General features: G+C 38.7%; 1 protein-coding gene across 1 annotated transcript in view; it reads right to left on the reverse strand.

The window, feature by feature from the left end:
• The window catches only part of GRHL2 (grainyhead like transcription factor 2), an 86,383-nt gene that overhangs the window by 9,119 nt on the left and 59,835 nt on the right, over positions 1 to 17,429 (reverse strand). The window contains exons 10-15 of the mRNA XM_007431054.4: positions 14,775 to 14,862; positions 14,538 to 14,674; positions 11,035 to 11,066; positions 9,359 to 9,453; positions 7,727 to 7,812; positions 48 to 112 (exon numbers count right to left, since the gene is read on the reverse strand). Coding sequence (XP_007431116.1) covers positions 48 to 112; positions 7,727 to 7,812; positions 9,359 to 9,453; positions 11,035 to 11,066; positions 14,538 to 14,674; positions 14,775 to 14,862 — 503 coding nt within the window. The remainder of the gene's footprint in view (positions 1 to 47; positions 113 to 7,726; positions 7,813 to 9,358; positions 9,454 to 11,034; positions 11,067 to 14,537; positions 14,675 to 14,774; positions 14,863 to 17,429) is intronic.

The following is a 17,429-nucleotide window of genomic DNA, read 5'->3' on the forward strand; positions in this document are numbered from 1 at the left end:
GTCTCAGGACTATTTTATAAAAACATGGGCTTGTTTGTTTCTCTTACCCCTTTTTGCTTTTTTTATAAAGCTTTATAATCTTCTCAGCTGGAAGGCCATATTTCTCAGAAATCTATATTTAAAATAAAAGAAAGGAAGACAGATGTATTAAAAGCAAACCTACTGCAGGATCACTGCCCTCAATTAGGCTTAGGTAATGCTTGGCAGGCTGCATGGTGTCCCTTCTTAGTATTGTCAGCTTTAAAGGGCAGACCTGCAGTGCGATCTTACAGATGCCACAGAGAGCAGTGGGACTTACACACAGGAAACGAAGCAGCTTTAGGTCTAGCTGAACTTTCTGCCGCTTTTAAAATCTGTTCTACCTATACTATACTTTTTGCATGGTTTCCTTCCCATAGTTTTAATCTCTACTGATTTAAAACAGGCTTTTTTTTTTCTCTTCTAAAGAATGAATTAAGATCAACTATCCAAGAACTGAGCCATTAAGATCAAATGTGAATCTCCTTGCAAGAATTATGCAGCTTTGTAAAAGCAATCTGACAGTATACCTTGATCTGATGCTGTGTCTAAATTTCCAAATGATGAAGGTAGCAAAGAGTGTTTTAGATGATTATATTTTTTCCCTTATCCAGTTGCAACCAACCATGCCTTGGTTTCATGTGACCAGATTAATGGAAATTTATGGCACAGCCTTGAAGAGTGCCAAAAGCTTCACCTGATGCAAGCTGGGGTGAGAGGAAGCTTGCCCGTCCATGGCATTATGATCAGATCACACTTATAATCTTCACTGATTACCAAAAGCACACATCTTGGTATAAATGCAAATAATCTTAGTATTCAGCAAGCAATATGGATCATTTTCAGATGCTCTGGTTTTAGTAGAATCTGTGGCTGTAAATGGTACAACTAGTGCCCAACTAGACATGCAGAAGCCTAAGAAAGAATTCCTTTCTGTGCCATCTGGAAATCTGGGGAGTTCAATTTGACACATTGACAGGGACCCAGACTGAGAAAGGTTCTAAGCCACAGCATCTTATAAAGGAGTCCTGGCAAAATAAAATTTAAAAAATCCAAATGAAGCATGAGATAACAAATCTTAGAACTTGGCTAGTTCTAAGAAAATGCTTACAGGGGCATCCAAAGTGATGAGTTATAGCAATTCCTTCAAGTACATTACAACCAAGTTGTTTCAAGCTATGTGCAAATGGAATCTTTGATACCCATTTATGGCATCAACCAGGACTGAAGAGAAAGATGCTTATGAGAGGTTTTGCTGACAAAAGAGAAACAGAAATGATTCCAAACAATAGTGGACATAATGAATGATCCTCTGAAACATTACCCATTATCTCAAATGTTTCCCCAACTCTCAGTATTATTTAATGCATATAGCAAACCCACTACTACCTTAATCATGGTTTTTGCAACTCTGTATATCCAAGCTAGGTTTTTCTAGAGTTATTCCAACAGAACATCTCCCAAGTAAGGGTTGAACGTTATTTCTTCCTCCGTTTTTCCCATATGTTCTCAGTACTATCAGAATAGTTCTTCCATTCTGATAATGCATAGATTTAATCTATCCATCTGTGTTTATGGAGACTGGGAGTAGATACATTGCAGCATGTTCTTCACTTAAGAAATGTGGACCTCAGAATTGTTCCTGCATTCTTTCTCAAAGGACACACTCCTCTGTCTTTCTAAATTTAACAAAATAACTTTTCAAGGATGTTCTCAAATTGGGAAAACATGTCAAGAGAGGCTGGGGGGCGGGCAGGGAATACAAATTATCCTTGGCAACCAGATTCCACAACACATCAAAGCAAGCATCTTTCTCTGTTGCAGGTCAACATAATCAAATTACAGACCTTAAGTAAAGAATTAAAGGGTCACCTCATCTAAATTTCTGCACCAAGAAGGTAGCTCTGGGTTGGATCAGAATAGCATTTAGACTGGAGGAAGGGAGCAGGAGGTAATATTCAAGATATCTCTTTTTCCTTATTCCTTCCTGTGCCTCTTGATAAAGTGTTCCAGAGAGCCCTCCACAGTAACAATGCAGAAAGCTGCTGGAGAAAGGCAACAGGAAAGGATTTGATCAGTATCAACCTTAGCAACTTTGACATGTGTGGACTTCATGCTGGCTAGAGAATTCTGGGAATTGAAGTTCACACATGTCAAAGTTGTCAAGGCTGAGAAACACTGGATTAGATTGTCCTTATCTTTTGAATGGAATTTCTGCTGAACCCCAGTGCCTTCCCATAAAGTCCTCAAATCCCAATGGTCAATCATGATGAACTTCAATGTGTCTAAATTAGTAGATCTCAATCTGGTTTTAGTTATGATTATATATTTCTTCCTCATTACCATTGTTTAGATACTTATATGGCTCTGAATTCATGTAAAAAAAAAGAGTTAAAATGCCTGGGAGGAGGCTCAAGAGTGATAGAAATGCAAAAAAAATCTAACTGGGAAATAAAAGGAACAAGACAGGTACCCCTGTCTTGACCCCTATTCAGGCCAGATGACCCCAGCTCATTAGAGCAATTGATCAGTATCCATTCCTGCTTATCCACGTTGATGGTCCACAGACATTGTTATGGAAATGATATAATACGACGCAAATGTGTAATTTGGATCTTTTGCATAATGAAGTCGCAGATATGTACTCTCTTGATTTAACAGACAACAGAGAATGAAGACACACCATTTTCTCAACTGGTCCCTCACTGTATTTTCCTTATTCGAAGCATAACAGAAAATTTCCTCTTGCTTATGGACAGCCTGGCAGACTTTATTGATTCCATAGCTGGTGGTGAGTGACTGTTCTTAATTGGGAAAATATTTATCTGGATAATGCCAATGAAAAGGAAAATACTGGCATGCTAACTAGTTATGTGAAGTCTTTCCCTGCACAACCATTACTTGCATTTAAAGCAGGCTATTAAATCTTGTTTGCTCAATTTGGCCTTCCAGCTATTTGAAATGAATTACCTCTAATCTCCTGTTTTCTCTCTCTTCTCTCTGCTTTTAATTTTACTGTGTATGTTTTTTAAAGTTTTTAATTATGTCTTAATTTTTATTTGTAATTCACCTTTGGGATCTATTCTGAGCAAAAAAGGCAGCTTAGAAATTAAACATTTCCAGTCAACTTGGGACAAAAGCAGTCTTCAAAACTGATTCTGGGTTGCAAATGCAAACAGCTAATTAGAGTTCACTTCACACCTTCTTTTATGACTCAGACTCAAGCCAAGGAAAAATGGAAAACAGAGAAAAGCTCTTAAGCAATCTTAAGATACTTTGTCTTGCTCTTCGGGAAGACAGAAACAGCAGGGCTGCCTCACAAGCAAAAGCAGGAAGCTTTTTGGCCTGAAAGCAGGAGGTAGATAATCCAAAAAATTTCAGTCAGCACTGAATCAAGCATATCCAGTAGTTGTTATTTTGATCTTTATGGAGTTGAATATGGCGGCAAATTATTGCAAGCCAGGGATCTGAGTCACTGCTTTTAATCTGTTACTAGTAATTTCTAATTGTCAATGATGACTGGTTAGACTCTTAAAAACAGCCTTGAGTTATCTGGTTTCCAGAATTGTTTGTCTGAACTGTATGTAATAAATATTCAGCTTAGTATGTAGGTACATAACTACCCAATGCCCATTTGAATATATCCTAAATACCTTTATATAACCCTCTTATGCCTTACTATTAAATAGGTTCCTCTGATTTTGCCATGAAGGCTTAATAAAGAGAAGTGGAACAGAGCAATTCAGATAGAAATCTACTTGCATTTTCCTGGACGTGGGTAAAATTAAAATTCTGCCTCTCCAAAACTCAACATTGTCTGTCATTTGATTGTGTATTGCATCATTGTTCTTTTCAACTTATTCAAAAGCTTTATTCTCCAAAATCTGAATGTTATGTTCAGCAATCCTGTTCTGGCTCCTTCCAAGCTGTTTGACAATACAATGGCTGTCTGTGAGAGGTCCTGCTAAAACAGTTGGTTTGCAAAGGTGCCATATTATTTTCTTGTCTCTGGAAAAAGCAGAATGTGAAGATTTACTGCCCATTCTTCTGGTGTGCCATTATAAAAGGAAGAAAAATGAAGTGAATACTAAATATAAGAAAATATGATCAAGTGTTATGGAAAGCTTGAGTGAGTCCACAGATCAAAACTGATAAATGGGGTGTGAACAATGGAACTTTTGCTTTGCATTTATGGTAGACTGCAGTCTTGGAAACACAGCTAAGCTTAAGATGCAAAAAACTAACAAACTCAAGAGGGCATGAATCTATATAGATGGGCATGTAAGTTTAAGTAAAGCATTTTACATTGCCTTGCCAAAGTATAACATATATCTATGCAAGGCTCCCTTCCCTTATCGGAAGTGAAATGTGAAGGTCATCAAGATGGCACTGTTGCAAATATTTGTAACGTGTTTGTAATACAGTGGTACCTCGGGTTACGAATTTAATCCGTTCCGTGACTCTGGTCGCAACCCGATTTGTTCGCAACCCGAAGCAAATTTTCCCATAAGGTTCAATGTAATTACCATTAATCCATTCCGGTGTCCGCGGACCACATGGCACGGGTGGAAAATGGCCGCGGACCACATGTCACGGCGGAAAATGGCCGCGGATCCGGTTCGTACCCCGAGGCGGAGTTCACAAACCGAGGTAAATTTTTGCGGCCGGAGCTGGTCGCAACCCAAAAAGTTCGTAAGCAGAGGCGTTCATAACCCAAGGTACCACTGTACATTTGTAATTACATTGTCATAAAATATAAATCTCAACAGCTCACATGCTAAAACACTTCTGTATTCTAAACTCCGCCCTTTTTGGCAAGGAAACCTATTCAGCAAGAGGCATCAATGAATGAGAGTTATTTTCTTGTTCCCACTGCCTTTTACGATACAAGGCAATGGTATGCATAAACATACAGGACCCCATAATTTGGGAATTCTGAATTCACCCCTCTTAATCTCAATTAAAATCTCCAATGAGAGCAAGGCAACTGTTATGCTATGTCTTGGCAATTGCCCCATATTAGAAGTGCTTCATAAAAGCACTAACATGATTTTATCACAAGGTTCCTAATAAAAGTGGATTAGAATTAGCTATGCATTCTGGATAATGTCGTCTTACCCAGTTCAGGTATGGATACATCTTTTCTCCAAAATAGATAATTTATCTTTATTGACAAGGTAAGCAGCTTCATACCAACAAAAACATTATCTGGATCCCAGACAAATTTTAAAACAACAAAATATCTGGGATACATTATCTGGATCCCAGATATTTTAAAACAAATCCTCATTTTTTCAATTGCACAAATATATATATATAGGAATATCGGTATTGTTCCAGTACTGTACTTAATCCAAACTGATCAGCTTTCCAGTGTCATATCCCTCTGTATTCAATGACTGGATTATACAACTATGGAACTGTATGAGTGCAAAATTCTGTTTTAATTAGTCTGGCTTATTAAGTGCACACACACACATTTCTACTCAGCCCTCAAGGTTTCAAAGATCTATTTGAACATGAACCCACATCTGATGCAATTTCAGATGCAGGCTGGGAAACAGGTGTCTGCAGGTGGGGTCAACAAAGTGAAGATGACAGCTGCAACTATATGATCAAAGCTCCATCCACTTTTTTACATGCACTGTGACCCACATAAAAATAGTCACGGCTACCATTGTGATTTTTTTGACCCTGCCTGCAGACACCCTTGTTAGGAAGAATTCCAATGCCCATGGTGTATATATTTATTTGAAATATACAATATAATTCCTGACAATAGTCTTCACAAGGCAGCCTCTAATAGAAAACATCCATTATCAATTTCAACTCTTAAAATCAAAATGAGCTTTAAAGATCAGTACATTAACACAACTGTAAAAATCCTAAATCCTAACATTTAATTACCCACCAGAAGGAACATAAAATAATGTATAATAAATACATGATCTATAAATACAATATATTATAATAATCGTTTAATTATTATTAAAATAATAAACATTTTCATTTAAAAGCCACAGGAAACAAACTTGTCCCTAAAAAAACAACCTAATAATTATACAAATAGATAACGTCAGGAAAGACAGCCGACGGTTGAATCCCAGCCAGATGGAGTTACAGTAGGCACAGAAGCCATTTAGTTCCATGAAATTTCCATCTTTTGCTCCTGTTGGGACTGAACACCCCAGAAAGACCTGGTGCATAATCCTCTGGATCTAGGGATTCTCCCAGATTTATGGCTTCTCCAGGAGAACCTTTGCCCAGGTTTGGGAGGGTCCACCAGCTGGGTCAGTTCCTGGTCCAGGAGGTGTTAAAAGCAGAGATACTTTTGTCATCTCTCAGACAAACTTGCAATTTGAAGATGACTCAGAATATAGCTGCTTGCCTGCAGACCAGCGCTGGCCAGTTCAGCAGAATAACACCTACTTTGGGAGAGCTTCACTGGTTGCTGATAGACTTTCAGGCCCAATGCTGGTTGTTGCCTATAAAGTCCTTTTTTGGCACAGGCCCTTGCTACCCCCAGGACTGTCAACTGTAGGGGAATCTGCCCGCCCAACATGATTTGGCCAGGAGATGATTCTGTGGCTATCCAGTCCTAGAGAGATTGGGGGGGGGGGGGGCAGGATGGGAAAAGTGGCCTTCTCATTGGCAGCCCATTCACTTTGGAACAGCTTACCCTTTTGGGTTAGACTGTTCCCCAACATTTTATCCTTTAGAAACCAGTAAAAACCTTTCTTGGGGCTTTTGGGGAGTGAGTTTTAATGGAAAACAGCAGCATATTTTAAAAGATTTTAATATTTAATATTTAAAATAGATTGTATGGATGTTTTTAAGGTACTGTGGTAAGCCATATAAGAGTTGTCTGAGTAGGCAGCATACAAATAATGGCAATCAATCAATCAATCAATCAAATCTACAGTTTTTCTCAGCTCAACAATTTCATGGTTTTTTATCACCCATTCTAGTCTTGTGCAATCAAGAAGTTTATTCGTCACCATCCACCAACATTTTCTTTCACTCTTTCAACCTTTTGATTAACTAAAGTCTATTGTGCCCAAGATAGGGAATGCAACAAAGGGTTATGCAAAATTTTTAAAAAGGAGGGAGCTGGGAAAATTACTGCAGGCTTGATTCATCGACTTGAAAACCAAGAAAAATAGAGTTGAACTTTAAAATAGTTATAAAACAAATTGTTTTTGAGAATAGAGATTAGAAATAATAAATACTAAAAGTTGCAGGTCCAATTTAAGGCGTAACAGATTCCTTATTTTCTCAGTGGTCAGGCTGATATTTTTAGGGGTCAGCGGAGAAGCTCTTATACACTCTCCAGAGAATCATTGCGATTGCTGATTTTTTTAAGGCTCAGAGACAGAAAGAAAGAGGTCATGTTCTAACCAAAAAGTGCATGAACTACTTCAACTTCCTCTTGGAACTGGAACAGCTTCTTGGAAAGGGATATCATTAGCAACCAAGGATAATTGCGACAAACAGTTCTTTTCTCGTGTGTTAACATTTTGCTCATTAACATCATTTTTTTGTGGCATTTTGGTTGGTATTGAGTAAATATGGATCTTGGATCTTTTTCAAGTTTGTGCAGATATAACATATTATTTTTTCTTGCACATACCCCAGAAAACTAAAATGAAGTATGTTTCTTTGTTCACCTTTCTACAATAAGATGTGAGATGAGGGGACAAATACTTACCGCATCCATAAGCCCTTTTACCGTGGGAGACTTTAACATCAAAGCATCAAACACTTCATCTGCTTCTTTCCTCACATACAGGAGAACTGAAAAAATCAAGAACCAAGCTTTGGAGAAGATGTAGAACAGTCCCACAAATGAATCACTTCCCTTGGACGGCAATTTCTTTCCACCAAATGACAATTGAAAAAAGCCAGACACTTGTATTAAAAATAAAACTATCACACATAATAAGGATGACATGGGGCAGGAGGCATATTAGCTGATTTGGAAATAGTGTGTACTTTTTTTTCCCTTCCAAGAAACTGTGTTATGAATAGTTGCATTCCTTAAAACTTTCAGAACTTTTAAGTCCGTTCTAAGTAGTTACCCTGAAGTTTCTTATAGAATTGGGTGACTGCCATCATTGATATCAAATTTACCAATAAATAACTGAAAGTTCCATTAGCTTGTAAAGCAAATACTCAAATTTGATAGAATGGATTTTCTTTTTGTGGTCCTTGTGGTACAAGGGCAAAACAAGTATCGTTATGATGAAGCAAGGTAAATCACCAAAATGTTTTTTCATACACAGTCCAATAATCCCTTCACTATTTCCAATGTGAGGCTTCAACAGTATCACTAGCAAATACAGGTAGTGCTCGCTTAACATTCACTCATTCAGCAACCATTCGAAATTACAATGGTGCTGAACGAGGGGCACTTACAACAGGTCCTTGTAGTTGCGGCTGTCACAGCCTCCCTGCAGTCACATGATCATGATTTGGATGCTCAGTGACCAGCTCACAATTATGAAATTGCAACATCCTGCGGTCACATGAAGACCATTTGTAACTTTCACTGTGGACTTCCAACAAGCAAAGACAATAGGGAAGCCGGAGGGTTGCAAATGGCTATCACATGATCGCAGGATGCTGCGACCACACGGGATTCTCCTAACGACAGCAGCTGGGATTGCTGGAACTGCCGTTGTAAGTTGGCATGGTCACGTGACATTGTGCCATATGACTGTGTCACTTAGCGACAGTTCTGGGTCCCCATTACCATTGATAAGTGAGGATTACCTGTAATTTACTTATAACATGCATTTATGTGATTTTGTGATACACGCTGGTGTAGCTCATCTAGAAACTGAAGTAAACAGCTTAGCATGAACTGCTGTTAAACTACAGTGGAGAAATTGCTTTCCCATGTAAACAAAGTCATTGTTGAGTGGCATTCAGTTCTAAAAGTAAGGAATGTGTCTGCTTTTATATATATCAGTATAGAAACTTATTAATTGTAGACATTTGCAGAATCTATATTGTGCCTATTAAATGTACATTGTCTGCTAAATACTCCAGCCTTCCTTCAAATGGTGTGTTTGCTGAGAGGCAGATAGGGCCAGTGACTGAGTGGGGATTTGACCCTGGCTCTTTCTCGACTATGTCCAATTCTCTAACCAAACTTCCTCTACCCTGATACCCTCCCAAATGTATTAGGCTGTAATTCGCATCTTCTGGGAACTGCTACTCACTACATCTGGGAGGTATTGAGTTGGAAAAGCTGGCTTTAGTGCTATGTATGTAATTTTAGTTGATCATCAGTTGCTGCAAGGAATATAAGACAAAGTGGCTGAGAACAAATAGGTACCTCTTTTTGTTCCTTCTTCTTTTATTTGTTTCAGTGGTGGTGGAACAAAATCTTCCTCAACTGCACGGAATATCCGTTTAGCCAGGATACTACCACTGAGTTGAAAAACAGAAAGAAACAGGTTTGTAAATTAACCAAAGTACAATCATCCTCTTCAGCCCCCTGAACAAGGAAGATTACCTAAAGATGGAACATCCATCCAAGGGAGTCTCTACGAAACATAATTTTTTAAATAAAGAAATCAGCATCCTTGCACTAACTGAACCTGATGTATCTTAATTTGATGGGATTTAAATCCCCTTTGTTGAAGAATATATATAGCTAGATGCCCAGGTGAAAGCTGTAGTACATAGTATGGACCTGTTCCACAATCTAGGCTACCACTTTAACTCTCTTTCCTCCTTGAGAAAAGCCATCAGGCAAGACAACTTCAGTGGAATATTTCTTCACTGTTTAGAACACCCAGAAGGTAACTATAGTTCTGACACACATCCAATGGCTGTCTCTCCAAATTCCAGCTAATTATTTCCATCAAACATTATATGTTATAATTCAACCCAGACCAAATTAAAATGCAATAAACATAAATGAATTAATTAATCACTTACAGAAAAAAATCAAGATCAGCCTTTACAGTGAAATGGTGGAATCATAATTTTTAAGAGAATGCTAGTACTTTTGGTAGGACTGTTTTAAGAACAAGGTATTGTTAATTCCATGGGGATAATACCGATGTATTATCAAAGCTAACAGCTTGAGTAGTTCTGTAAGATACTAGGCACAAAAAAAGTTAAGACTATAAACCAGTTTTGTGCTTTATTACCAAAACTGGAACTCTGAGGATCTAAGCTTCCATTTATTTATTTTATATACTGTAGAGGCCTTCTAGGTCCAAATAGCTCTGGGCAGCTTATGCTTTAAAAGCAAGAAACAGTAAAAATTAAGAAAAAAATCATGAATGTCCAGGAAAGAAGATTATACATAACAATAAAAAATGACCTACAGGGGCTTGGCAACCACCTACCCCAAGACCTGGGAGAACAGCCAGGTTTTCAGAAACTTTCAGGACATTATGTGGGAACCATATGGATTTCTGGGGGTATCCTGTTACAGAGGACAGGCTCTGTGACAGAGGAGGCACACTTCCTAGGTCCTGACAGATCACATTGTTTAATTGAGGGGATCTGTTTCAATGTTACTCATAGACATGTAGCAGTTTCGACTCTAATTGCCAAGGAAAGGAAAACATGCAGACCAGGAGAAGGTAAGTAGAACTAACTCCAACAGCCACTGATCTCCAGAGTGATTTACTAACAATTAATTAAACAAAATATTCCAAAATTGGCAAGCTGAACTGCATTTTCTTAATGTGCATAACACGTTGTTCAAAAAAATTAAGTCTTCTAAGCTATAGCATTTGCCTTCAATGGTACATCTTTTAAAGCGTATCTAGACAAAACTATATCTCAGAAGATGCAGATTCTGTATGATAAATATCAGATCACTTCTATCAGAAGCAATAAAAGTTGCTACAAAAGAAATGTCACTGCTGGAAAAAAAATCTTTAATTTGCACTAGAACTTCCATGTTAATGTCATTTTATATTTTTTTATCAAGGGGTTGGATTCTTGGTCACAAAATATGTCAGTAGGTACGTAAGGTAGTAAATGCCTTACCCTTCTCGTTCATCATCAGTGTTATAATAAACCTGTAAAAGAGAACAACAAACAGATTTATAGTTATGGTGTCTCCAGGGAAAGGAAGTCAGGGAAGAGGCAAAGCCATGATTTTGCTCTTCTACACATAAATCAGCTGCTTGTTACATTCAGTTTTGGCATGCCCCATTCATTTCTAGAGGATTTGCGCAGAAAAAGTCCCTGACAGATCACGTCTGTTCATTCTTTAGATTTCTTTTGTTCTCTGTTGTTTTTTTAAATTAAACAAAATCAGGTAAACATGACTGCTTTGCTTGCCAAAGGTGTAAACTGCTATGGAAAAGTGGATAGGATGAAATTCTTCTCTGTCTGTCTCTGTCTCTGTCTTTCTCTCTCTGTCTCTCCTTCATCCTGGACGAGTCACACACTCTTTAACTCCGTGGAGGAAATGTGGCTGTGCATTAAGCTGAAAACAGTTGCTTAAGGAAGAATACATTCCAGCCATAACTGGAGATTTGATGCCAGGGATCAAATTTGATGTTTCAGTATGAGGAGGAAGGCACAACTTTTTCTGGGACAGGGGTCACATTTGGCCTTTGAAGGATGTGCAAGAGAACAAGGGATGCACTTAAAAATAGTGGATGGGGTCAGGTCAAAAACCAAAACTGATTTGATTGAATTGGCTATTAAATGTAATTATAATTACATATAATTCATATATTACAGTTAGATAGGTCTGAATATTCCCCTCTTGTCACATTCCATATGACAGTCTTGTCTTTGGGAACCACAAATAAATTTTCAGGGGAAGCACATGAGGTGCTGGGCCCAAAGGCTGCAGTTGTACATTTCTGGTATAAAACATATATTCTATGCAAAGCTATGCCTTGTCCCCCAAGATAGACCTATCAAGGCATGTGCCAACAAAGCATATTGTCATTTAAGTTGTAACAATTAATCATAGTCTAAACTTCATCTTATATACACATTTTCTTAGATTAAAATATCTAAAACACACCGGTAATTTCTGCTAATTCTGTTGAGAAGAGTTTGCAATGTAAATACACTTTCCCCTTGAATTCCTTTATACAAAGAGACACATGATCAGAGGAACTGGTTGACATTAAAATCTAGGCTTTACTTCTTCAATCTTGGAAAATACTTTTTAGCTGACAGTATCACACTGTCTAAAATGCTAACACTTATTAAATAATAGCATATTAAAAGAAATATTTAACTCTTGCCCTTGCTGTTTTATGTTTGGTTACACTGAGCAACCCAGCCAGATTTTGATAGCTCAACACTTGTTTTTAATCTTAATCTTAATTAATCTTGTATTCTCCTCTTACTAAAAGATATCAACATTCTTAGAGACATAGAAAAGGCTTTAAAAACAACTTCTGTTTTCTTCTGAGAGGCATTAAACCAGTGGTGTACCAAAGGTGGGGGGCGGCAATAAGGGGCTTCATTGGCAACTTGGGGGTGAGAAAGATGTGACTATATGGAGGGTCAGTGGCAGGTGCAGAGTTGGGTGGGTGCTGCTGGTGTGCTGATCCGTGGTCTGGTGCCTGGCAGCATAACACAGCAGTGATGGAGGAGGGATGTGTGTTAAAAAATGATCTGCTGTGGGTGTCAAATATGCTAGATATATCACTGCCTTAAACTGAATTTTCTGAGCACGCTTCAAGTTCCATATAAATACTGTACAAAATGTCAAATATTCTCTCTTGCGACGCACAGTTGTTAATAAAATTTTGTGTAGTCTGGGCACTACTGACAACCCACCATAACACAGCATTACATCGGTATCAGTCTTTTTACTAACCATAATTTTATTAACCTCAGCTTGGAAAGAGCAACTAGAAGAAGGTTAGCAAACTCGATTTTAAGACTACCTGGGTTGGGCTGCAAAAATTGAATAACTATTAGATGGCAGCAAAGATATAGAAAACTCTAATTGCTACCATGTATCAATCATCTGGATTTTTACTTTAGAATTTGCACAGATGTGATAACCTGGGATTTGCACAGTAGGAATAAGAAAGGAGAGAGAAGAAAGTAATATATATGGAGTCTTCCAAATTCCTTCTAACCTATTAATTTATAGATTTTGACTAACAGTTTAGACAATCTGGTTTTAGGGCTTCTCAAATTCCTGAGAATTCATGCCACTGCCTAAAGTTGTTTTAATCTCCTCTAATGATCCATTTCTCTTATCTTTTGTTGATGTAATTGTTTAATTGTTTTATTCTGTATTGTGGTAGTGGATTCCTTACGGAAGGAGAAAAATACATGCGTTAGGAAAAATGGGTAATATATAAGCACAGGAACCATGCTGTGTGACATCTGCACTTGACCAATAGGCTTACAACAGATTTTTACAGTATTTAAACACTAAGGTAAGGTCCAAAAAGTCAAGATGGTGGCTGAAATAGTGCAACTGAAGTTCCACCTGCCCATTATGTGTGTCACACATAAAAAAACAAAAAAACAAAAAACAACAGATGGGGCTGTTGCCATCTTGACTTTTTGGACCATACCCTGTGGACACTCCTGATACTGTCATACAGCTCCAGGGGAATTGCCTGCAAGCAAGGAAACAGACTGATGGAGAAGAAACAGAGTACATAACTATGAGACAAGGCACCTGGCAGTAGAGAACTTTCCTTCTCACACTGTGCTTAGAAAAGTATGTTGGTCCTGGGGGTGGGCTGGAGTTCCTGTCCCTTCCCAGCAAGTTCCCAGGACCTTTTTGGGGTTAGCCACCTTTGTGGTTAATTTATAAAGCTGATTCATAAGTTTTGATTATTGGGAGGGATAAATTTTCTCACTACGTTCTGCATGCAGTGTGTCCTCCTTGGACAATGTTCTTAGATCTCCTTCTTTGAGTTCTCTGTAAGTAGAAAGATGGGGTGTGTGCATTTTTCTCCATGAAGTCCTTAAAAACACTATTAAGTTTTATGTGTACCATACTTTCTATCATAAAATCAGACAAAGATCTAAGCTGAAGGGAAGCATATTCATGAAAAATATTTATATGTAAGAATTGGTTAGGAAACCTACACAAAAACTACAAACAGTTTTTAACTGGGAGTCTCACCAGGCATTATTTGAATATTAATCTAATTCTTTTATTCCTGAAGAGAAAAAAACGCAGAAATGTTGAAAAAAATTAGCTCTGTTGAGTTATATTCAATTTCAGCTGTGGTCGACACCTCAGTGACAGAGGATGTGAGTGGCATGCAGAAAGTTCTCTGCTCAGTCTTTGGCAAAAAGATGTAACAAACGATACTAATAAGGTGTTGCAGATTTGTGATTGCTACTACCACTCCTGGTATACTCTACTGGCTCGGTTGGTCAAATAATCTGTTCTAGAAGAAGGCAGCTTCTTCTGTACATCAGTGGACTCCCAAAACTGCTTTACACAGGCTGGATCATGCCCATTTATTTCTAGGGACTTCCTAGAGGATGGGCCAAAAGCCTTGCAAGGAAAGGACTGACCTTCACATTGCCTCATTTCTTACCTGCCCAGCTCTTTGGAGATTCCCAAAATGAACATCTGGTATGAAAAGAACAGGCTGGGAATCCAGGTCAGCCATAGTTTTAAAGTAGGTGATATCACTCTTCTTTTGGAGAGGGACTGCAGTCAACTTCCCTTCTGCTGCTCATGGAAAATGGAAGAAAAAGTTACTGACTGGGAAGACATTATGAGTACTGCACTGCGCACTGTACAGACCAGAGAAAGAGGTTTGTATCCTCACCATTAGGGCAAGTAGCTTGAGAAATCTGGCCTTTCACTTTCTTTCTGTTTTGCTTTCTCTCTTCATCCCGGATTTTCCTCTCGGCTCCCTATTATGAGAAGCACAGAATTTAAAGTAAGTGGCTGTTCTGTACAGGAGGCATCTCTGTCACCAGGTGTGATGGGATGTATCTACAAGGAGGAGGGTGATGTGGGAGGCTATCAGGAAGGAGGGGCAGCGTTCCAGCAGGGGAAAGGAGACAAGAGACAACACAGTCCGCAGGGGGAGCGAGGGAAGAGTAAGAGGTTCAGGATAGCCACTCCCTAGAATCTCCCAGGGTATATCCACTTGTTGTTGTAGTATAGACTTAGTTTGGCAAGATTCTGTCTATAAGGTGTATGCAAATAAAGGAACTGTACTCGACTGGACTGTTTCATCGTTGTTCTTGGGCTGGGCCTGACATCAGGGATGAATTTGGGGGCTTATCCTTGCTTGTTATGATTATTTTTTTGGTTTGGACATTGTTCTGATTACCAATTTATTGTGATATTTCTGGTTTCCTTTGTGTACAGAGGTGTCCACAGAGTATGGTAAAAACAATTCAAGACGGTAGCTGCGATGGTGGGATCAAAGCTCCATCTATATTTTATGTGTGTTGCGCATATGATGCACATAAAAAATAGGCAAAGCTTCCATCGCATGAATTTATCAGAAAATACAACTTAAAAAAAATGAGAAAACATGAAAGAGAGGATGTAAATTTGTATTATACAATATTTATTGTACTTCAAGATTGATTGGCATCCAGTCCTTAATTCCTACACACACACACAGACACACACTGGTCCCACCTTTGATTGCAGAGGCAGAAGACAAATCAATATCATTTATCAGAATGAACAAAGCTATAATACAGAATCTGTAAGCAAGTGCAATCATGTTTGCAAGCAGACATTTAAAAAATATGGACACATTCCGTGGGACTTCAAGATCTACCTTTGTTGACATAGCAATTTGTAACCACTGCTCTACAATATGTAAATATATTACTAAGGAATTCTGTACCACTGTGTATACCAGTGTTTCTCAACCTTGGCTGCTTGAATTCTTCCCACTGTTCCTCTTTTCCAACTCTAAATTGATCCTTTGCGGAGAGGTTTCTTCACAGGCATGAAATTAGGCACAAGGCATATGGCTCTTGGGCTTCAGCTCCTCAGCACTGCCTCAACTTCCTCACTGCTGCCATAAAACCATACTTGGGAGGTCATCCAAAGGCAAAGCAGGGTCAGCCATTTATCCATTGCTAACACAATGGAGTTAAACAACCCTCTTGTTCATCATCACAGGCAGTAATAATACTAAAAACCTTAGATGCTCTCCATCCTATCATGCTGATCTCACTGCTTGACACCAGAACCTCTATTAAATGGCTATATAATTCTGGCTTGCATCCCACTGCCTTGCACTTAGTTGTGCTATTTAAATGGTGCCAAGTTGGTGAATTAACAAGCTACCCTCTCTGCAGCATTTTATTCTTCCTTAGCATGGGCAGTTGGGGAAGGGGGATTATAAGCCAATGGGAAGCCATGTGAAGGTCTTACAAGTTTATGATGCCAAAGCAGGGGGTTGCAGGGCAATTGTACATAGCACCGTGCTGTGTTTGAAATGGCTGAACTTTTAATGTTAATATTTTACAAGCTTGGTTAGTCATCTGAATATTATCTTAATCATTCCAGACCCTAGCATGGTAATATTGAACATACTTTTTGCAAAAATATCCTAAGTACACATACTGCTCACAGTTGGGCTTTTTCTTCCTTGCTTCCTTCTTTGTTCTCTTTTGTAATGCACAGAAGTGGGATATACATCAAGTGTGCCAAAATCAAATCTATTTGGAAGAGGGTTCACATAAGATCATCATATGTCCTATTTTAGAGAGAATATTTCAGGGGCTGACCACCACAAAACCAAGATGGTCCCTCATCTCATAGGAAATACGATGAGGTGCTTTGAAGTTCTTCTTCCATAGTTAGAAACTGGACAACAGATTGGCCAACCTATGTAGGTCCTCTGGCATAAGTCTTTCCTCCTACAGTGAAATGCCTAGCTGTCTTCCCCAGTAGTGACTTTTCCTAATGTCTTGGGACTACAGCTCCTGGAATCTTCAGTCAGCATGGTCAACAGCTGCACTGAGAATTGTGGAAGCTGAAGTCAAATGATACAAAACTTAGAAAGCATCAGGTTGGAAAAGACCAATGCATTTTTCCTACTTATAGTATTGATTTCTAAATTTGCATCTATCTATCTGTCTGTCTGTCTGTCTGCCTGCCTGCCTGCCTGCCTGCCTGCCTGCCTGCCTACCATTTAGCTAATACAAATTGTATATAGTCTCTACCCTTTCTTTGGGGGTCCCTGTTGATGATAGTGGCTAGACAGTCCGCAACTGGCAACCTGAAAGCTAAACTAGAATTTAGAAGGTTTCAAGTGCCAGCTAGATCTTCATGGGATCTTGAAAGCACAGACTTGTGAGCAACCTCCACTGTCTCTTAGGTTGTCACTGCCATCATTTCAAAAGAATAAACATATGGGAACAGCCCTTTAAAAATATGGCAAGGAGAATTATGGCAAGGATCAGAATAAAGCTGGTGTTCTTTTCTTATGTGCTCCAGACTTGGA

This window comes from Python bivittatus, unplaced genomic scaffold (assembly GCF_059951505.1).
Source record: "Python bivittatus isolate LINGU-HERP-01145 unplaced genomic scaffold, Pbiv_v1 ctg000590_np1212, whole genome shotgun sequence".
NCBI lineage: Eukaryota > Metazoa > Chordata > Lepidosauria > Squamata > Pythonidae > Python > Python bivittatus.